General features: G+C 43.4%; 1 protein-coding gene across 6 annotated transcripts in view; it reads right to left on the bottom strand.

Moving 5' to 3' along the window:
- The window catches only part of TOX2 (TOX high mobility group box family member 2), a 725581-nt gene that overhangs the window by 19213 nt on the left and 682547 nt on the right, over positions 1 to 23821 (bottom strand). For all 6 annotated transcript variants that reach the window (XM_029612512.1, XM_029612516.1, XM_029612518.1 and 3 more), the window contains one exon: positions 422 to 829. In XM_029612512.1, coding sequence (XP_029468372.1) covers positions 422 to 829 — 408 coding nt within the window. The remainder of the gene's footprint in view (positions 1 to 421; positions 830 to 23821) is intronic.

A 23821-nucleotide genomic window follows, 5' to 3' on the forward strand; every position in this document is an offset into this window, starting at 1 on the left:
GGGCCTATGCAAAATAGGCTCGGCGCGCGCAGGGGTAGGTTTTCGGGGTTACGCGCGTAACCCTTTGAAATTCTACTCCATTCTGTTCCTGTGGGCACTTGCCTAGAAGTGATAAATTTAATAAGGTCGGAAATAAGGCCATATTTGAGGGGGGGGGGGGATTTTTAGATAGCTAATTCATGCATGTAAATCACTATTTGCACAAGCAAATGGTTTGGAATATCATAAAAATAATTGCAGGATTTCAGATTTTCTGAAATTATCCAAGTCTAATATAATTTTTGGCAGCAAAGGTTTCATATTTGTATATCAAACATACTATATTTCTCCACATGTGTAGTTCTAGGAAGGAATGGTGATTAAAAAAATGTTTTTCTTACACTGATAACAATAATTACAGGATTTCAGATCACAAACTCACCTGTTGCCCTGGAGGTGAAGAATTCATTGGGGGCTGTACCTGCAGTGCCATGGAGGGAGACAAGATGGATTGTTGTTGGACCTGCTGCATGCCAATTGGCTGGTTGAGGATAGAGCTCTGTGGGTGGCGTAAGGACAACTGCTGATGGAGAGGTGGGCTAATCTGGAATGAAGGAGGAGGTGAGGCACTGATACTGGGCAACATAGATTTGGAATTGAGGGTCCTGGGAATGCTGGGATGAGGATGTCCACAGTAATTCTGAAGATCTGATGGAGAGAGGAAAGACCCCAAGCCTGGATATGGTGAAGAGGCCTGTGGTGCCATATTGTACATTGACTGTTTTGGTAGGATCATTTTTGAAGGTTGGTTGGCTTGAGGACTTTTTGTCTCACCTTGGTCACTGTAACTCTGCAAGACAAATAATAAACATTCTTACAGGATAAAGGATGGAAACATGGCTGCCTAGTTTCATAGTATAGTTAGTTTGCTTAAACAGAAGACATTTGGAGGTCGATATTCAAACAGCCAGTGAGTGGGAAAGTTATCCAGGTAATGGTATGTGTGTACTTTTATCTGGATATTTAGCGGGATTTACCTGGATAAGTCTGTTGCTGAATATACCCAGATAAAGTCAGGTGCATAACTTTACCTGGATAACTTTAGTACAGCTTTTTTTCCAACAGGATTTTACATGGAAAACTTTATCTGGCCAAAGTTGAAGCATCAGGGCTAAGCACATAAAGTTTAACTGGGTTTGGGAAAACCTCCAGCCCTGCCTCTTTTTACGCAGGTAAATCGTATGCATGGGTTGATGCACACAAATTTTATCTGCTAAGCAGCTAGAAACTTAACCCCCCCCCCCCCCCGAAGATTTGTCTGGTTGAGACCCCAAAATTAGCCAGACAACTCTTTTGAATATTAACCTCCCCATGGCATAAGCCTGATCGATGGAGACTCACCAGGGCTTAGAGCTTAGTAGCTGCATTTATAAGAAAAGAGTTTAAGCTACAATTCAGTACAACATGCTATCGATTGATACTACAATTAGCTCATGTCCCATTTTTGTGCAATCCACTACAGAGCCAGGCTAGTAATGAACAAAGATGGATTATACAGTTATCTGCAAAGTAGTTTAATAAAATGTACTGTATCCCTCAAATTTCTTAATGATGTTCAGAAATAGGAAGAATAGCACTTCTTATTTTTCAGCTGGATACAGTAGTTACAATTAATAGATGGTTGATATAAATTTTGTATGTTCCTGACACAAGTTTTAAACTGCTTGCAGGGATTTCACGCCTGCGGGTACATTTTACTTGCAGAAAGCTGTTCTACAAAAGGAAAATGTGGCCACTTATCTGGCTAAATTCTATTATCTGGCTAGAATTTGGCTGGATAAGTGAAGGGGTGTTCCAGAGGCTTTCCATGGAGGAACTGAGTTAGACTGAAGTTAAAGGCAGCTGCAGATGTCAGAGTGGGCAGTACTCCTCCTGGACCACCTCCAGAACATGGGATACATTATCTTCCTAACTCAGATATTCAGAGTTAGCCAGATAATGTATCCGACAAACTCTGGTCATTCTGTAGAGCTGTCCTAAAGTTAGCCGATTAAATTTATCCCGCTAAGTTTAAGATAGCTGGGTATATACAACTTGCCGCTGCACTACTGAATATACAGTAACTTTATCTAGCTAACTAGCAGAGCCACACAGTGGCTGAATATGGAGTCCTTAGTAGATCAACAGCCTGATTTTTTCAGTGTCACTGAATCTTGGCTACTTGATTCTGAGTCTGCTATTACAAGTGATCTATCAAGTGATAGGAGTATTCTACCATCCACCTGGCCAAAATGATAAGACAGATGATAAAATGATAAGAGAAATTAAGGAAGTTAACCAAATTGGTAGTGCAGCAATAATAGAAGATTTCAGTTACCTCAATATTGATTGGGTAAATGTAACATCAGGTCATGCTAGAGAGATAAAGTTCCTGGATGGAATACATGACAGCTTTAGGAAACAATTGGTTCAGGAACCAATGAGAGAGGGATATATTTTAGATCTAATTCTTAGAAATGCACAGGATTTAGTGAGAGATGTAACAGTGGTGGGGTGATTTGACAAAATGATCATAATATGATCAAATTTGAATTGATGACTGGAAGGGGGGACAATAAGTAAATCCACAGCTCTAGCACCAATTTTTCAAAAGGGTAACTGATAAAATGAGAAAAACAGAAAAAACAAAGGTGCAGCTGCAAAGGTTAAAAGTTTAGAATAGGCATATACTTTGTTTAAAAATGTCATCTTAGAAGCACAGTCCAGATGCATTTCACGCATTAAGCAAGGTGGAAGGAAGGCAAAAACATTGCCAGTACGGTTAAAGGGTGAGGTGAAAGAGATTATTTTAGCCAGAAGATCTTTCAAAAATTGAAAGAAGGATCAATCTGAAGAAAACAGGAAAGGGAAAAAGCATAAGCATTGGCAAGTTAAACGTAAAACATTGATAAGACAGGCTAAAAGAGAATTTGAAAAGAATCAGGCCGGAAAGGCAAAAACTCATAATAAAAACTTAAAATAAATATATGCGAAGCAGGAAGCCTGCAAGGGAGTTGGTTGGATCATTGGATAATTGAGGGGTTAAAGGGGAAGTTAGGGAAAATAAGGCCATCGCAGAAAGACTAAATTAATTTTTTGCTTCAGTGTTTACTGATGAAGATGTTGGGGATATACCCAATCCAGAGACTGTTTTCAAGGGTGACGATTCAGATGAAGTGAACCAAATAACAGTGAACCTGGAAGATGTAATAGATCAGATTGACAAACTAAAGCATAGCAAATCACTTGGATCAGATAATATACACCCCAGGGTTCTAAAATAAATCAAAAACTAAATGTCATTTCTATTACAACCTATCAGTAAAATCATCCATTGTACCTTAAGACTGGAAGATGGCCAATGTAACCCCGATATTTAAAAAGAGCTCCAGGGGTGATCTGGGAAACTACAGACTGGGGAGGCCTTACTTCAGTGCCGGGAAAAATCATGGAAACTGTTATAAAAAATTAATTCACAGACCATATAACTAGACATGGTTTAATGGGACACAGCTAACATGAATTTATCCAAGCGAAGTCTTGCCTCACAAATTGGATTAGATGCCAAAGAAAAGTCCAAGTTTGAGCTTTATTTGAATGGAGACTTAATTTTACACATATGCCCATTCAAATAAAGCTCAAACTTGGACTTTTCTTTGGCGTCTAATCCATCTTGTTGCTCAAACGGCTTTTTTAGATAGCCTACCCTCTTGCTTCATCACAGTCCTTGCCTCACAAATCTACATTTTTTTGAAGCGGTGAATAAACTTGGACAAAGGTGAACCGGTAGATGTGGTATATTTGGATTTTCAGAAGGCGTTTGACAAAGTCCCTCGCAAGAGGCTTCTAAAAAAAACCTAAAAAGTCATAGTATAGGAGGCAATGTCCTTTTGTGGATTGTAAACTGGTTAAAAGACAGGAAGCAGAGAGCAGGGCTAAATGGTTTGTTCTCACAGTGGAAAAAGGTAAACAGTGGAGTGCCTCACAGATCTGTACTTGGACCAGTGCTTTTTAATATATTTATAAATGATCTGGAAAGGGGAACAACGAATGAGGTGATGAAATTTGTAGATTGGAGAAAATTCTTTTTCACTCAATGCACAATTAAGCTCTGGAATTCATGCCAGAGAATTTGATTAAGGCAGCTAGTGCAGCTGGGTTTAAAAAAGGGCTGGATAAGTTCCTGGAGGAAAATTCCATAAACTGCTATTAATCAACAGGAAATAGTTACTGACTGTTGCAGGCACTAATAGCATAGGATTTATTTAATGTTTGGATACTTGCCAGGTACTCTTGTCTTGGATTGGCCATTGTTGGAGACAGGATATTGGGCTTGATGGACCCTTGGACTGACCCAATATGTTCTTATATTCTATTTTGGCCAGAATTTAAGTGGGAATGTTGAATAAAACTGGCAGAATTGATGACTGGGACAATTACAGACCAATATCCAACTTACTTTTTATCACAAAAGTTCTAGAAAAAGCAGTGTTATACCAATTGGAAAAACCATCTAGAAGACAATGATATTCTATACCTGAATCATTTCGGATTCAGAAAAGATCGCTCAACAGAAACTCTACTCATTTCTTTAATAGACCCTGTACTACAGGGGTTTGACAATGACAAATCTTATATCATGGTTCTAATAGACTTAAAAGCAGCCTTCCACACTGTGGATCATATCCTGCTATGTCATCAAATGAGAAAAATTGGAATAGAAGGAAGCGTCCTCAAATGATTCTCTTCTTTCCTAGCAGACAGGACATTCCAAATAAAACTGGGCAACCACACCTCTGACACATTCCCTATTGATACAGGTGTCCCTTAGGGTTCAGCACTTTCAGCAACACTTTTCAACATTTATATGCTTCCTTTGTGTACAGTACTAGCAAAAACTAGGAATCAATTTCTTCTTATGCATATATGACATACAATTCTACATTCCTTTTGCCAAAACAATTGAAAATACAGTATCAGCACTTTCAACATACATGAAGGCAATATAACAAGTACTGACACAGCTTAAACTAACACTAAACACGGGGGAGGAGCCTGAGTAAGATGACTGAGTAACCCTGCTGCTGGGCGTCCTACCGTTCATTTCCTCATTGCGATACCGCATTCGACTGGGAAGAGACAGGATCAAAAACAGGGCTTCAGCTGAAGCCCTCTCCAGTTTACCCCTGAGAGGTCCAATGGACACCCATGTACAACGTGGACCAAGACCGCTGGAGGAATCGCTGGGAGAAGAGCAAGAAAAAGTTACTCGCTCTATCCTCTGATTCATCAAACTTTTCATCAATCGGCGTTTGGACTCCCCTACCGAATCCTGCACTGGTGAGAGTGTTGGCCCCGGGAGGGGAAGCATTGCAGGAATAGGAGATCGGGTCCCCCCCTCTCCCAACTGAGATGGAGGGTTTGCTGGCCTCCTCTGGGGAGCAAGCTTCCAGAACAACTAGCATTCAGTGGGGAGCTGAACTTGGAGACGGCTTGGAGACGGCGTGGCTGTTGTTGAGGCAAGTGGTATTTCCTCTATACCTGAAGTCAAGATTCCCAGCCCTAGAAGCTCAGCTTTTCTGGAAAGACCAACTCATAAAACTTTAGAATCTATATGGAGTGCTATTGAAGGCCTGAGTAAAATGATTTATTCACAATTAAATCCAATGGAAAAAAAATCAAAGATAAGGATATTAAAATCACAATGTTGGAAACAGCTAAATTGCAGTTAGAAAAATCTTGTGATGAAAATAAGATGAGGTTCGATCGATTAAAACAATTCAATCTTTGAACATAAAGGAGAATACTCAGTTGGCCTTAAAGACAGGGAATTTAGAAAATGTCATGAGAAATCGTAATTTGAGATTTATAAACTTTCCAAAATGTTCTTCAGTATCTCCTAAGGACATGTTTAGAAGATACTTGTTGGAGGTCTTAAAAATTCCTGAACAGGCATTACCACCTACAACTAAAGTTTATTTATTTATTTATTTTTTGGTTTTTTATACCGATCTTCCTACATTAGATGCAAATCAAACCGGTTTACAAAGAACAAAAACTTGCCAGACGGCCTTACATGGAACAATGAACATTTAAGCAACTTTAAGTAATAGTCAATGAGAAGAAAAACTAAATATACAATTTAAATTACATAGTAATTACATAGTAATATAAAGTTTACTATGTTCCGAATTTAAAAAAAAAATCTTTATCAACACCACAGCAAGGTTCGCCATTGGATATGGATAATTTATATGTGACTTTGAAGAAATCTCTTACGGAAGAAATTATGCCAGCTACTTTAATAACTACATTTGTTCTTGAGCCTGATAGAGACTGAGTGTTACAGCTATTTTTCAGGCACAGATCTGAACATTTTTTGAATCTACAAGTTCGTGTATTTCCAGATGCAGCAAATCAGACTCAGAAAAGATGGCAACAATTCCTGATTCTGAAACCAAGAGCTCTACAAGTAGAAGCCTTGCTTTTCCTAAAATTCCCATGTAAATGTTGATTCAAATATAGAGGAGCTTTGTATATTTTCTTTTAACCAGCACAATTGTTGCTGTTTCTAGCAGATAAGTCACCTATTAATAGTTCTCCTGTCTCGCCAACTTAAGGAACTGTCATTTCAGAGCTAGAGTCCATATAAAATCCATGTTTGCTGCTCTGCCTTTTGAACTTGATGTGTAATATCTGTAATAAATTGTATTTAAATGGTATAAAGGTCCCGTCCCCGTCCCCCCCGGATTGAGGACTTGATTTGTAATAGGTTTATTGAAGGTATTTTGTTTGGGATTATTGGAACTTCTTTTGTATTATGTATTTGCTTTGCCTATTCAGGTTTATAGATTTCTTTGCCTATTCAGATTTGTCTTGTCATGTTTTTGAAATTCAATAAAATATAAATTAAAAAAAGAACCCAACTAACACTAAACACAAATAAAACTGAAAGCATATGGCTAAAAAGAAACCCCTCCAAAGTTAAACCACAGCCCCTGGACTTGGGTAACTTTCAGATTATACCCTCTGAACAAGTATGAGACCTAGGAATACAGGTCGATGAGAACATCACAATGAAAAAGCACATAAACAAATTAACTAAAACAGGATACTCCAAGCTGAGAATATTACATCAGTTGAAACCATTACTAACATTCCAGGACTTCAGCACTGTTTTACAAACACTAATTTTCTCAAATATTGACTACTGCAACTCCCTATTACTAGGCCTTTCATCAGGACTTCTAAAACCACTACAGTTGCTATAAAATGCTTCTGCAAGGCTTCCATTGGGGGCTAAGAAATTTGACCACATCACCCCCTCTCACTGATAGCCCTGACCTGGCTACCAGTATAAGCCAGAATCCATTATAAAGTACTAACACTAATTTTTAACATCATTAACGATGGAAACTCCTACTTAATAGGTGTGAATCTCCAACCATACACACCACAGCAAACACTAAGATCACAAAATAAAGGTCTATTATCTATACCTACAACAGAAAGTACATACCTAACACAAATAAGAGACAGAATGTTTTCCATAGCAGGCCCCAAGCTGTGGAATTCTCTGCCAGAGCCATTGTGTCTGCTATCAGAAATAGAGGTTCAAACGTGAGCTGAAAACCTGACTCTTCATAAATGAATAAGATTTAACATAATATATCAATATGCAAAGAACCACAATATTAAAAAACATAGTCAATGTTAGAAGAATGAACAACAAAGAATAAGTGATATCAAGTATCTTAAAACAACTCTCTGATTAATGTATGAAGACTATTGAAACCGAACTTATGTAGCACGATTTACTATATAAACCCTTGCATTAATATGTTTTAAATGTCGTGGACCTATAATATGAACGTCGATTTTGTAAACCATTGTGATCTTTTAGAATGACGATATATAAAATGTTCAAATAAATAAATACATCTTTTCTTGAACTGAACTGAGATATAGGGCAGGGTAATGTTTTTTTGTTACAACTTATTTAACCCCTTTCCGGTCCACCCCGAATATATTCGTCAGTGAGTCTTTTGTATTGTGTTTTCTCATCCTGAAAGGGGTTAAAGCTAATTTTCCAAAGCTAATAAATGTTTCTTTTATTTTAATGAAATACGTTTTTAGTTCCTATAAAGTATGTGAATCTAAATGTGTTTTGCAAATAAGCACACACTGATTTTGTTTGCATAACTTACAATAGTAATATATTGCATATGTATTTTATTTTATCATGCTTTTACTTTCTGCTCCAGCCTCTCCTTCCCACTCCTGGGAGTACCTTTAGTAGCATGGGCGGGCTACACATGCCCATTCTAAATCACACAGCTGAGAGGTGGAGTAGCTGTATTTTATTTTTATATTACTTTGTCTGATCATCCATCACTATAAGATAAAGTGACACTGATAAAGTTAGCATTGCTTTTCCGAAAAAAACCCCAACAACTCCGTACAGTATTTTATCACACTACAATTATTTTATTTTAAAAAAACTATGTATCGGACCGATATGGCACTTGTGTAAAGTAATGTTTCAGCATCCTTATTTTTATGTGCCTATTGTAAACCGTTGTGACGGAAGCTACTAAACGACGGTATAGAAAAGACAAATAAATAAATAAATTTATGCGGTCCCTCTCTAACATGGGGTTTACACACCAGTCTTACCTCCTTTCTCCTCTGTCTCTATCCTGTTCCACTCTTCTCCATCACTGGTCAGTCTGTATCTCCTTGATCTTATTCCTGGCCTGTGTTTTTTTAACTTCTCCTACAGCCTCTGGGTTTCCTCTTAGTATCTTTTTCTCTCCCTCAGACCAGCCTCTTTCTCAAAGCTGTCTCCTTTTCCTATACATTTCTTTCACCCTTCTCCATTGCCCCTCCTCTAAAAGTTCTCAATACCCATCTACCTTTCTTCTCTTCCTCTTTTCTGTCTCCCCAGTCTTCCCCAAAATTCTCTCCCCCTTCCACCTTCTGCTCCCCTTTCATCTCTCTCTATCTTCTCCCACCCTTTCCATTTCTATATCTTTATCTTGTACACTGTATCCTCCCATTTCCCCTCTTTTATTTTAATTCCTAACTTACCCTGAACCACAGTAATAGTGTAACATCAGCAAGCTGGCAACATGGAGAGACAGAGAAAGTGCAAGCTCCTGCTGCTGTTCCTACCCCACATGCTTTCTTATAACGAGGATCTGTGGTGGAGTCTGAAGTACAAGTGGCTTAAGGGTGAGGGGAGGTGGAGTTGAGGTGACAGTTTCAGCAAGGAGACGCAGTAGAAATGGCAGTGGCTCTAAGGGCTAAGGAGGGGATACAATGGCTCTGGAAGGTAGGTGGTGGCCTTTGTGGCAGAAGGGTCATCCAGCCTGGCACTCTGCTGCATGCTGCCCCTCCAGACCTGCCACTATAGGCAACTACTCTTTTGCCAGTGCTACCAGCCAGTCTTGAGGAATTGACTAGTAGTTAGAATCTTGAATGATGATTCAAAAGAAGTCCTGGGACATGAGTTCAGGGCTTGCCCTGGTTAATGTCTATGTGGTCATAGGCAAGTCACTTTAAGTCTTCCATTAACCAGTTGAAAACAAAGCACTTGAATTAATATGGTTTTCAAAATCAACAAATTAATTTTTTCTTGCATATTTTTCTTCAAACACAGTCACAAAATGAACTCCAAACTACATTTGACATTTAGATAGCAGTATTGAGAAATTGATTTTCTCTTTGTTCTTTAAGATTCTTTAAATCTACAAACCAGAAGTGTTGTTATTCTATTCTAAACGACAGTCAGACTCAGAGCACAGCACAGAACGGCAAGCTTGACTCTTAATAACAAAACCTTCTTGAGGTCATGGCACCAAAAGCCCAGCTCCTAACACCAAAACTTCCTTGAGAGTCACAGCACACAAAGCCTAAGTCCTAGCAAACTGCTCACAGGTCACATTATACAAAGCCCAGGTCTTAGCCCTGCAAGCTCCTCAGGGGAGACGGCACAAAAAGCCCAAGTTTGAACAAACTCCTCTGGGCCACAGGTAAACTCAAAATGCAGTGCAGAAAAACAGGTGTCTGTGTCACATACTCTGCATGTAACAGTGTGTTTTCAGAGTGCAGTTTGTGTGTTATGTATGCAGCGCTAGTACACAGCATTATATCTGGTCATAGACCAGGTGAATGGTGGAACAAGGCATTTTGTTCCATTTTCTTGATATGAATCCAACTTTTCCAGGGAGACTTTGATCTGTGAGGTCCGTTTTGGATATAAAATGCCTCAAATTTTCACCTAGATCTGGCTCCTATTTGCCCAACTCGCCATATGCCAGGATGTAGAATACACAGAATTCATTTTTGTAGTCAGCGTCTTCTTCACCACCTAAGCTTCTTTTAAGCCAGTGACATTATGGTCAGACTCTTGAGAACATCTGATTCTATGACATAGTGGCTGTGGCTTGGAAAAGTCAAGAAGCCACAAAGGAACCTCTAGTGTAGACAGAGACCAAGTTAAATCTGAAACAAGCTGCCCACACCTACTAAAGGTAGCTTGGCATGAGGACAACTAGAGACAGTGAGTGAGCAAAACAAAAGAGCGCTAAGTGTGGGTTTATAAGCAAGTGTGTGTGTGAGAGAAAGAGAGAAAAGAGGTCAGAATGCTAACTGCCTAGAGCCTTGGCACAGGCAGGTATACAAAACTCTGTAAATACATAAAGAAGATCATTCCAGGATTCCGATTTTTGGTTTCCACAGATACACAAACTTTAAAAGCAATACACCCTTTTCTAAAATGGTTGTCAAAACTGTTCATATGCATGAATTTGGAGCTCTTTTCCACTTTTCATTGTTGGAAATGACTTCATTCTTATGAAGATCATGTCATTTTCATTAGGATTAAATTGCTGGAGTACGGTTGACTCCCCCTCCCCCAGTTTCCAGTTGATTTATGCAGTTTAGGGAAAGTTTATAAAATTCCATATTAAGTGCATTTGTCCATACAAACACTAGGATTTTAAAATCCTGCCTATCTTATCACCCCTGACATAGCAAGATAAGTTTTTAGCTGGCTGTCAGGAGCAGTCCAGGGGCTTCCTGGGGTATAGCGACATTATCTAGTTAAGTCAGCTGGATAATGCCGATTTTCAACATTATCTGGCTCATGTAGCTGGATAACTCCGTCCCGCTGGGGACAGAGAAATAGCTATAGTACCTGAATGTAATCTGCTTTGAAGTGCCGAAAAGCGGAATATGTATGCAATCCCCCACCCTCCGACCCCCCCAAAACTTGCCTAAAGTCCCTGGTGGTCCCGGGAGCGATCTCCTGCTCTTGGGCCATCGGCTGCCAGTAAACAAAATGGCGCCGGTGGCCCTTTGCCCTTACCATGTGACAGGGGCTATTGGTGACATGGTAGGAGCAATGGACGGCCGGCGCCATTTTTTTTTTTATGTGCTCTTTTTCTCCCCCCCCCCCAAAAAGATAAGAAAACCACACAAAGTTTCGTGGGTTTTCCTATCGTTTCAGGGACCCCCCGAACCACGACGAAATAGAAAATATTGTCTATATTTCCTATTTCGTCGCAAACAAATGCACATCCCTAATATATATATATATATATATATATATATATACATTAAACTTTAGACAGCTGAAAATAAGTCCTAAAGTTGGCCAGATAAACTTATCCTGCTATCTTACCAGGTATAGTTGCGCCACTGAATACCCTGGATAAGGTAGCCAGATAAGTTTATCCAGCTAACTTTACCAGCTGCCCAGCAGCTGAATATGGACCTCGTAGTGTCTTTTGATGAATGGACAGAAGAATGGATTTAACCACTGCATAAGCACTTCTATGATGTGAGCTGAAAAGTGATAAATAGAATGAATCCTTGATGGTTTACTTAAAATCTAGAAAGTGTCTCCAAGAGTTACTGACATGCTTCTCTCACTCCACCCGTACCCATCACTTCCATTGCTTCAGAGACAGACAGTGACAGCGTGTGTGTGTATCTGAATTTTAGCTTGTTATGAAGCTGAAAGTATACATGTACATTTACAGCATCTAAAACAAAGGTGCAAAGTGTGCGTGCTGCTACACACATACATTTTTGAAACTTTAATGTATGCACATATTAATACATGCATTGTGAAAGCATGCATGAAGTACATTTCAAATTTTTGCATGCAGCCTACATTTCGCCATCTAGGGCATTTAAAGCACAGATAACAGACTCAGATAGATGCTCTAAGTGCAGGACTGCAGAAGGCACTAATTCATGCATTTTGGACTTGTGCAGCGGTACAACTTTATTGGCAGAGATTATTTTGATATCTGGGGAGGCTCATTGGGGCAGCAAATCTCATCTTCTCTAAATGTGGCGTTGTTTGATGATTTCTCTCAATTTCTTATTCGAGGCGAGGGGTCTCGAAGATTTATATGGAAAACATTTTAGTGGGGAAGAAAGTTATTCCGTGTGCCTGGCGAGATACTGCAGCCCTGTCTTACTGGCACTGGAGAAATCTTCTTCATGATATCCTACTATTGGAGAATTTGGCATGTGGCATTCAATGTATATGTAGAAAACCTTTTGGATACTTGGGAGCTCTATATTCACAGCCAGAGCTAGAAGTGACATTCTCAATTATACGTAATTTATAATTGGCACACTTGTTTTGAATGTATTTTAATGGCCACATCTGCCTTGCTTTCTGTCGAGTAGTTGGCCCCTAGACATCTCAACAGGGTTGGGGGGGGGGGGAAGGAAGGAAGGGGTAGGGGGGAATGGGAAGGGAAGGAAAGCAAAGGGTTAGGGTAGGGAAGGGAAGCTAAACTTACCTATTTATTCCTCTACAGCAGTAGGGGTTTCACCCAGTGAAGTGGAAGTGCTATGCATCAGGAGCAAATGCATGAGTGCTCCCTAACTACTCCATTGTAAAGGGGAGATATACTGTTGACCTCTCCTGGAATTGGGGAATATTATAGCTTCCTAGTATGATGCTAAATATTGTGATCAGCAATTACAGTTTTCTGGGTTTACAGATGTTTGTCAACTGTGATTTCTGCGATTTGCATTTTATTGCAACAAAAAGGTCGATATTCAGCCGTGGAGCGAATTAAGTTAGCCGGCTATAGCTATCCAGCTAACTTAACGGGGATATTCAGCAGCTGCTGAATATCCCCGGCTATCTTATAGTTAGCCAGATAAGCATATTTGGCCAACTTTAGGGCAGTCCTGTGGCGGCGCGATCAGCGTTAGCAACATAAGTTAAGCGGCTAACTCCAAATATCGCCTGGAAACACCTCCCTCCTGCCCCTGGAAAGCTCCTGACTTAATGTGGCTAGAGTTTAATTGCATATGGCTTTGATTATAGACCACAAAAGAAAAGTATGCACATGCGTTCACTGTCTGAAAATCAACATCAGCATAACTCCTCTTTTTAACTGCATCGATTTTGACAAAGCCTTTCAAAATGTATCCCATAGCTACATATAGAGATACATATATCTATAGCTATAGTATATGTTTATATGTGACAGTCTCTCTGGATATAACAGTGGAAGATTAGTTGTAATTCATATACAGCTCTGGAGGATATTTCATATCATTTTATATATTATACAGTATATTCAGCATCACAGAATTGCAGAAACAGGCAGACAACATGCAAAAGTTTAGATTTATAATTTCACACATCTGCCTGTTTCTGCACTCATACCCTGCTGAATGGCAGTATTTTGTGCCTTTCATGCCTCACTAATACCACTGGCAAATTTATGAATGTTGTCTTTGTACTGTGTCCACTTGGCTGGTGCTAAAATTGTAGCAATCTCATGCAATTTTCCTGCTGTTTAATACAAGGGTGTGACATTTCAGTAATTTATTCTTGGCATAAAGAAGCATCAGCTCTGAATTAGAATTTACCAACCTGTCATACTGCAAAATATGTTGGCAACCTAAGCACCTTTTCTTCCCAGGTGCAAAGATTAGTATTTCCATTTTCCTTAAAGTGTCCTACAGATGGCAAAAGTCACTGTGTAAAAACAAAACCTTCAGCTTGCCTATAATCACTGGCTGAAGTCACCTATTTACCTGCACCCTGAGGATGCAGCTCAGGCAATGGTCAGTCTGTAGCTGATTCCATCAGAAAAACAGGATAGACATTCATAAATGATATCAGCTACAGAATAAACACATTCTGAACTTTATGTTCTATTGTCACTATTCAGTAACTGAGTGACTAATAAAAGGGATTTAAAACACTAAACTGGGCAGATATGAACTGGATGACAGAGAGCATCCAACAGGTAACTGGACTCAGCTCATCATTATTGTTATTGTTTAATGTTCTTTGTAAAAAACCTCGGTCTTAACTCCCAGACCTGGGCAATTCTGTTTGTTTCATGTAAACCGGATTGATTTGTATTGTATACAGGAATTCCGGTATATAAAAATTAAAAAATAAATAAATAAAATACATTGTCATGTGAGGATGGCTTCTAAAGCAGATGATCAGTTTGGTTTCTGCTGCTGGGTTTTGGTCAGGATGACAGCATTAATTTTTGCCAGGCAGAGGTACAGAAAGTGTCTTTAAAATGAATTCTGACAGGGATACAGCACAGCTCTCCTCGGGTAGAGGAAGAGAAAGGCAGGTCGGAGACTAAAAAGGCTGTGGGGAAAAAGGAGGATCCACATGCAAAACCAGACATGTAGTGTCCAGTTGGTACTTCTGACTGGACACTGTAGAGAATGCCTGAAAACCTGGCTCTCCGGTCCAACACTGGACTGTTGGCAACCCTAGGAACTGTTGGTGCTGCCATCCCACCTCCTTCACTTCCCTCCTCCCCAAACAGAAGGTGTAAGGTACAGTATTCTTTGCACTGCTCTCTCTGCTCCAGGCTCACCTCCTCCCCTCATGTCCCTGAATTGACAAGAGGAGAGGAGCTGGATTAGGGAGCAGGGCTTTCCTTTGCTCCCTGTTGTGTGTTCTGGCCTCGACCCCCCCTCCTGTTTGCAGTGCAGGATGGCTGGGTGTGGGTGCTGTAATAGGGAACAGAGCTGTTTTTCTTCGCTCTGTCACTTCTAGCCTCACCCTTTCCCTCTTTTTCTCTGCACTAGGAGGGGAAAAGGCTGGAGCAGGAAGCAGAGGGCTGTTCTCTGCTGAGTGAGATTCAGCACAGCCGAGAGGCAGCAAATCTTCAGCAGCCCTACTGCCTCCCCCCAGAATTTTGCCACCCAGGTACAGGCCTAATGTGTCTATTAGCAAATCCAGGCCTGGGGGTTGGGGGAAGGGGAGCAGAAGGGCAGGAGTCAGGGGTCCCAAAGAAGTGACAGATATATTATCACTGACCCTCTTTCTAGGAAGCTGGCAACTTTTCCACACTCCTGGGAACTCTACTTTATTTATATTCTGTCTGTCAGCCATTTCAAAACTGATTACGTTCGGGTACTGTAGATATGTCCCTGTCCCGAGGGCTCATAACCTAAATTTGTTCTTGCCTTGCCCAAGATCACAAGTAGCAACAGTGGGATTTGACCCCTGGCTTTCCTGGTTCCCAGCACGTTACTCCTCCACTCCCTATCGCCCATCTCCCACCCTTCCCCAGCATTTACCCCCTGGGGACATGAGAGGTCAATGAATGGCGGGAGTCCGTGTGTGTGGCACAATCTCTTAGGGCCGGAGCAAGGTATTACATGTCCTAAACATACCTTACAGCCTTTAATTCCCCCTTCCCTCCCCTCCCACACAATTAAAATTTATGCATTCTTTTCCATTTTAAAATTTATTAACTGCCTTCCCAACGTAAAAAGGGAGATTGTACATGGAAAAGGGAGATTCAAAGTGCAATCTTCTCAAAAATCTAATTTACAACATGTACATTATATTTACATGCATGACAAAAAAAGACACTCAATAATAGTAGTTTAATAGGCTTAATAAAGAGAGTTGTTTACCTGTAACAGGTGTTCTCCAAGGACAGCAGGATGTTAGTCCTTACACATGGGTGACATCATCAGATGGAGCCCGGCACGGGTTCCCTCTTCAGTCTTATAACAGAGAGTTTGCGAGAATAAAATAACAAAACAAAAGAAACCCAACTCCGCAGGATGGTGGGTGGATTTTTTGAGGACAAACATCCTGCTGTCCCTGGAGAACACCTGTTACAATTAAGCAACTCTGCTTTTTCCAAGGACAAGCAGAATGGTAGTTGTCAGACATGGGTAAATATGTAGCTACAGGCTGCTCCCAACATATACAGTCTTTAACTGGTGCAAATGTGCACAACAATTAGAGCCGCCAGAACATGGGGAGCAAGCCTGCACCCAAAGAAAGGGCCCAAGGTAGGAAGAGTTGGGTTTTCATGGCTGAAATAGATTACGGAGGACCGACTGACCAAAATGACTGTCATATCATCCATTTTTGTCCAGACAATAATGAGAGGTGAATATGTGGAGTGAACTCCAAGTCGCCGCCTTGCATATCTCGTGTATGGGTTGCACACTGCGACCATCAAACTGTTCCTGTCAAAGGAGACAGAGTGTTGAGTGGACTGGCGGTGAGGTACTGTTCATTCCAGGTAAAAAGCCAGGGCCCTTTTACAATCCAGACTGTGCAGGGCGCGCTTGCCCTGGTGAGCATGTGGTCTTGGAAAAAAGGTAGGCAAGACAATGGATTGATTGAGATGGAATTCCGTGACCACCTTTGGGAAGAATTTCAGGTGTGTACACAAGACCAACTAATCATGACAAAATTTTGGATAAGGTGGAGATGACACTAAAGCCTGAAGCTCACTGACCCTGCACGCTGAGGTGACCGCCACCAAGAAGATGACCTTTCAGGGTAGGTTCTTCAGATTGCAAGATCCCAGGGGCTCAAACGGTGTCCTCATGAGATGGGCCAAGACCACGCTGAGGTCCCAGGAGACCGCTGGGGGCCGCGTTGGAGGCTTAAGCTGCAATAAGCCTCGCATGAAACGCCCTACAAGTGGATGGATAGAAATGGAGGCGCCATCCATCCCCTGATGATATGCCCCAATGGTACTGAGGTGAACCCTCACTGAAGTGGTCTTTAAGCCAGCCTTGGAGAGGTGCAATAGGTAGTCCAAAAGCTTTGGAGTAGGACATGAAAACAGGTTCAAACCGTGCCCTTCACATCAAACCGAGAACCTTTTCCACTTGAGATTGTAAGATCTCCTCGTGGAAGGTTTTCTGGATTCTAACAGAACCCAGGACATGCTGTCTGAAAGGCCCAGGGTCTGCACGGTCACTCAGTCAACATCCATGCTGTGAAGGACAAGGTTCAGAGGTTGGGATGGTGCAGCCTGCCTTGGTCTTGCATGATCATGTCGGCAGTTTCCAGCCAGATTGGAGGGAGGGAAGCCAGTTCCTACAGAAGCGGGAACCAAATCTGGCATGGCCAAAAAGGGGCAATCAGGATCATGGTGCCTCGGTCTTGTTGGAGTTTTTGAAGTGTCCTGAAGACCAGTGGCACAGGAGGATAAGCGTGCAGGAGGCTGGTGCCCCAGTGCTATGAAAAGGCATCCAACACCGATCCCCTGCCTGCTTGGACCAGGGAGCAGAACCGATCCACTTTCCTGTTCTCTGGGGAGGCAAATAGATCTATGTCCGGGGACCCTCACAGGTGGAAGATGCGGTTTGCGACCTACTGATTCAGGGACCATTCGTCGGGTTGGAAGGTCCAACTGAACGAGTCTGCCAGGATGTTGTGCATCCCCAGGACGTACATGGCTTGGAGAAAGATGCCTTTCGCGATAGCCCAGGACCAAATCTGCATTGCCTTTTAGCAGAGGAGGTACAACACCGCCCTCCTTGCTTGTTCAAATACCATATTGCCACTTTATTGTCAGTTTGAACCAGGACTACTTTGTGGTCAAGTGCTCCCGGAAAGCCCATAGAGTGCATCGTGTAGCTCGCAGCTCCAAGAAGTTTATCTGGAAATACTGCTCCTGCATGGACCAATGGCCTTGGGTACTGAGGCCTGCAACATGGGCTCCCCAACACATGTGAGACACATCTGTGGTGAGGATAGTCTGGGGCTGAGGTACCCAGAAAGGCATCCCCTTCTCCAGGTTGGAGAGGGTCTCCCATCATATGAGTGATCATCAAAGTGGAGAGGTGACTAAGATGTGGGCCTGAAGATCCTGGGTGGCTTGACACCACTATGAGCGCAATGTTGCTGTGCCCTGCGCATGTGTGGCTGAGCAATGATGTGACGTGAACAGTCGCTGCCATGTGCCCCAAAAGGCACAGAAACTGTGGCACCAAAACGTGAGGGCAGCAGGAAATTACCCTTGCCAGGGAAGCGAGGATTATCACTCAGTCCCAGGGCAGGAAGGCCTTCCTCTGAACAGTGTAAAACCTGGCTCCAATGAAGACCAACTGCAGTGACGGCTGGAGTTGGGATTTCTGGTAGTTGATTAGAAATCCCAGGTCCTCCAGAACATGTATGGTGGCATGTAGGGAATGCAACGCTCCCTGCCTGGAGTTGCTCTTGATGAGCCAATCGTTGAGGGAGGGGAAGACAGGTACCCTTTGCCTCCTGAGGTAAGGTCCCACCACCGCCAGGCATTTTGTGCAGACACGGGGTGCCAACGCTAGGCCGAAAGGCAGCAACCAATACTGATAGTGCTCCCCTTCTACCATGAATCGAAAATACCTCTGATCTGTGGGAACAATGGAAATATGGGCGTATGTGTCTTTGAGGTTGAGGGAGCAGATCCAGTTCCCAGCTCTGAGGAGAGGAATTGGAGTTCCCAAAGAGACCATCTTGAATTTTTCTCTGACAAAAAAATGGTTTAATGCTCTCAGATCTAGAATGGGGTGAAGGCCTCTGGTTTTCTTGGGAATCAGGAAACACCTGGAGTAGAACCCATCACACCTTGCTGGCCTGGTGGTACTAGTTTGACCACTCGAGCCACAAAGGGGGCGGATAGCTCTACTCAAATTATTTGTTGGTTCTCTGAACATCTCCATCGAGGACATGGAGTAGAATGTGGAGGAGTCTATTGGAAATGCAACCTGTATCCCTGTCGCATGATGGAGAGGACCCATTGGTCTGAGGTGACTGAAATCCACCAGTCGGTGAAGAGCTGTAGGCGGCCCCCCACTGGAGGGGGGGGGGGGGGGTCGATGTTCTGAGGTAGGGTTTGCTGGCTCAAACCCCCTTGCCACCAGTCAAAACCCTGTGGCAGGGTCTGAGGTAGGGCAGAGACTGGTCGAGGAGCATGTGGCTGCTGTGCCCTTGGTCTAGTGGGTACCCACTGGAGTCTTGCTCGGGACGCCGGCGGATAATACTTTCATGGTCGGTAGAAAGGGCGTCTTGCGTATTGCCTGGGAGGCTTCTTGCCTGAGGGCTGGGTGTTGAAGGTACTGGCTGACAACTGCTGAGGAGTTTCATGTTAATCCTTCAGTGGTGCTATTGCTTCTTTAATCTTTTCTCCGAAGAGGGTCTCCCATGTACAGGGAAGGTCTGCCAGATCTTGAACTTCAGGACAGAGTTGGAAGCGCGAAGCCAGGCCTTACGACGAGCCCCAATACCAGCCGCCGCAACCCTCATTGCAGTTTCAAACACATCATATGTAGAATGTTGTGGAAGGTGTTCCACCAAATATTGGACCTGTTTCTAGAGGTTTCTGGAAAGTTGATAGCAGGCAATTCTGGCTGCCAACATTGAGCTCTGGAATACCCGCCATCAAAAAGCATCCAGAGCCCCATGCTCTGGATGCTTTTTGATGGCATTCAAAACCGGTGGTGCACTGGACGAGTGTTGGTCTTCCGGTTCACTGGTGGGATGGAGATGGGTATTCCCAGAGCCAGACTACTAACTCCTTAAAAATGTTATGTACTGGCACCACCACCACTTCTTTAGGAGCATCAATAAATTGTATGATCTCTAACATTTTATGCCTAGAATCTTGCTCTGCTAAGAGCTGGAAAGGCACTGACACTGCTGTGGCCTTTACAAATCCAGCAAATGTCAGATTCTCTGGTGGAGATTTACGCCTCTCCTCTGGTGAAGAGGGTTTGAAAGGCAAGTCCTCAGATTCATCTGTGGAGGAAACTAATGCCTCTCCCTCCCAGGGATTGTAGGAGCATCCTCTTCACTTTGGAAGTCTGGAGACATTTGAGGTAGAGCCCCACTGGGGTCTTAAGCAGAGACCCCGAATGCCTCTGGAACATCGGTGGAACCAAAATAGGTACCAAAGGCACCGGTGGAATCTGGGGGCGAATTGGCATTGATGATCCCATAGGCATTGGGAGCGCCAGGGGAATGATGGCTCAGAGGCTACCGGCCCTGAAGTCTCTGGGACAGCTAGCACCGGTCGGGGCGTCGTGCACAGCCTGGGTGCTGTTGACCCTGATGGACCTTCTTCATCCGAAGAATCACTCACCGGAATTGGAACTGGTGGAGGCAGCAGCTATGCACTCTTTGATAGAGAAGGGACTTGAGGCAATGGAGCTGGCTGCGCTAGTAAGACACTGAGCAGCAGGTCCAGCCACTCCAGAGGCGCAAGCACAAATGGAGTCGGCTCCTGTGGCGGTGGCAGTCCTGGTGGAACCGGAGGCTCAATGCCCTGAGGGCCCGGCCAACCGCCAGTTGCACACACCTCTCCAACTCTCCTCAAAGGCTGCTGAAGGCAGGACAGCTTGAGGAAGAGGAGGAGGCAACAGAATCAGATTGCCCCTGGAACCATGGTGGGGGACTGAACCCTTCACTGGTTTTGGTGGGGATTGCCAAGGTTCCTCGAGTTGTCTGGCGGGTACAACATCTTCTGCATGGGACTGCTTTGGTGCCTTCCAGTGGTCTTCAAGGATGAAGACCGGTGCCGGTGCTCTCTGGACCTTTCCTGGTGCTCTCCCCAGCCCTTCCCAGGAGCCGAGGGAGATGGAGAGGAACTGTATCTGGAACGCAAGGATATGGACCTCGCTTGATCCCCCACTCCTGCTTCTGGACCGGGGCTCAGTAGTGGAGGTGACACCAAGGGGATCGTAGCTGAGACTCCCTTATCCTGCAGTGTCGAAGCCCCGGATGCTGATGTCAATGGTTCCGATTTCTTAGCGCTGAACAGTTTCTCCATTTTTTCCAGATGTGCCCGACGACCCTTGGGGGTCATTTGGGCAGGAAGATCACAGCCATAGACATCATGAAATGCCCCCAGGCATAGGACACAGACCTCGTAGGAGTCAGCAATGGACATGGACCGGGGGCACTGGAGGCAACGGTGGAAGCCTGATGACGCCATGGAAAAAAGAATGCGGCTCGCGGTCTATGCCCGACGGCCAAGGGAGGAGACACCATTGGTAATTGACCACAAACTACCAAGGAAACTTACTGATACCGAGAGAAAAAAACCTGGAAACACGCAGAGGCACCCGACGCGACTCGGGAAAGAAGAAAAAAAGTTGTTTCCACAGCCAAAAAACGTGAGCTCCACAGCTGCGAGGCTTCAGCTTCATGGAAAAAGAGAGACTAAAGAGGGACCCCATGTGGATAGTGGCATGCTGGGCAAAATTTGTCTGTGCCAGGCTCCATCTGATGATGTCACCCATGTGTGAGGACTAGCATCCTGTCTGTCTTGGAGAAACTGCCTCTCTCATAGTAATCAAAATGGTTTACTGAATCACATATGGTATTAGGCTTATAATAAAGTGCACTGAGTGTGGACTTGGCCCACAAAAAGTCAGGAATAAAGTGAACTACAATTCCAACATAGTAAGCCTTCCATATCATAACTGCCAGCACTCAAACAGTAACAACTCTAACTCTGAAAAAGTAATACTGCAGATATTACACCAGGCCCTAAACATTAATACACCTCCTATTAGGAAAACAGATTAAAGCCAGGTTGCTGTAAATCGCTGCACAGAACTACACGCTAGCAGAATACCTAACCTCAATCACACATGTGGAACACAGACAGATTCTCACCAAACATAGAATTCGCACCATAAAGTATAAATAGAAATGTGCACACAAATACTGAAGTGGAAACCACAACAAGCCAGGAAAAATAGAATCACCATTATTCCTCAAACAATAGAATCAAGAAATATAAAATATCATATGAGTAAAACCATACTATTACAAAAATATTTCATATACAATTTTTTAAAATTTTCCTAAACACCAAGAAAATATTTCAAACAGCAGGCATATCAAATAAAACCCAATAATTAATTAGAAAAAAAAAATATCCTCGCTCTCCATATCTGGGAACCTTTGATTCCAATTACCTTGAGATTGTCATGGATTAGTCAAGGGTGGAGGGGGCTGCACAAACTTTCTCTTCTCTCTTATTTGCACACACTCTCATTCTCATACAGTTTTATATGCTCATTCACAAGCATATGTTCATGCTCACATACATGCTCCCTCACACGTGCACTCTTATGCGCGCACACACACAAGCTCACTGATGCGCATACATGCTCACTGACATGCACACACACGGCTTTCTCAAATGCTCACAGACACGCTCTTTAACTCACATGCTCCTTCACACACTGACACACATGCTCCTTCATACAGTGACTCACAAACACTTCCTCATATACATTCTCCCTGAGTCACACACTGATAGGCACACTCCCTGACTCATATGTTCCTTCACACACTGACACATATGCTCCCTGACTCACAGACTCTCTTCTCATACACTGACATGCACACTCCCTGATACATGCTCCCTCAAATACTGACACGCATGCTTCCTGACTCACACGCTCCGTAACACACTAACACACATGATCTCTGACTTATTTTCCCTCATGCATTGACACACAAGCTCCGTGACACACACACACACACACACAGTTCCACATATGCTGGCTGAGTCACACATTCCCTCACACACTGACACACGCTCTCCCTGACTCACTCTTCTCCCCACCCACCTCTTTATAGAAAAATAAAAAATATTTTTACTTACCTTGGTGGTCAGGGGAGAATCGGGCACATGGCCCCCAAAAAATAAGAACTGGGCCTACTTCCTGTTGCTACTCCCAACCCGAAGGTGGCGCCCTTCGGTGTGGAAAGGGAGGAGAAGCTGAAAGGCCCTGATGCTTTAATGTTTATTATTATATTTTACCGTGGCTCCAGCATGAGGGGAGCCCGTGGCCGAGAGCAGCAGTGAGGCATCGGTGGGAGATCTCTGCACAGCGCTGCCTCCCGCTGGCCAAAGCAGCACAGGTGCAAGGCAAGGCAGAGGAAATAATTTCCACTGTCACAGTGATGGGAGAGGGGAGCATCCAGAGCTGTATAAGCAGACCCATGGATGGAGCTGCTGCCACTATTGCTGCCGCTGCATGGAAAAAATGTAACAGTAGGAAGGAGAGTCTCAGAGGAGAGGAGGTGTCTGCTGCAGAAAAAAAACTGCTGTGGGGCTGGTGTTGGTTGCAGCGGCTCCACAAGCATGGGGCCGTTGTGACCATACCAACCATGCGATTGCCCCAGCCACAGAGGTGACTTTTGTTTATGGTTTCACAGGCCATTTTACCATCAAGGAGTGGGGATGTAGCAGCAGTTGGACACCCAACAACTTACCCCAATGCCGCAAATAGCAAATCAGGCGATCTTCCTCCAATGCACCTCGTGCTCCTTTTCCTGGGCTAGCTGCTTCTCGTGGGAGGAGGGGCATGTAGCGTCAGGCAGAGGCAGGCCTGACTTCCACAGGGGCCGAATGTGATAGGCTGCTGGTTGCAGCCTACTGATGAGATTAGCCAATGAACCATTGGTATGCGAGAGATCAAAGAAAAGAAGGTAGTTGTTGGACAGGGGACTAGGAACACCATTACA

The sequence above is a fragment of the Rhinatrema bivittatum genome, chromosome 8, assembly GCF_901001135.1.
Source record: "Rhinatrema bivittatum chromosome 8, aRhiBiv1.1, whole genome shotgun sequence".
Taxonomy (NCBI): domain Eukaryota; kingdom Metazoa; phylum Chordata; class Amphibia; order Gymnophiona; family Rhinatrematidae; genus Rhinatrema; species Rhinatrema bivittatum.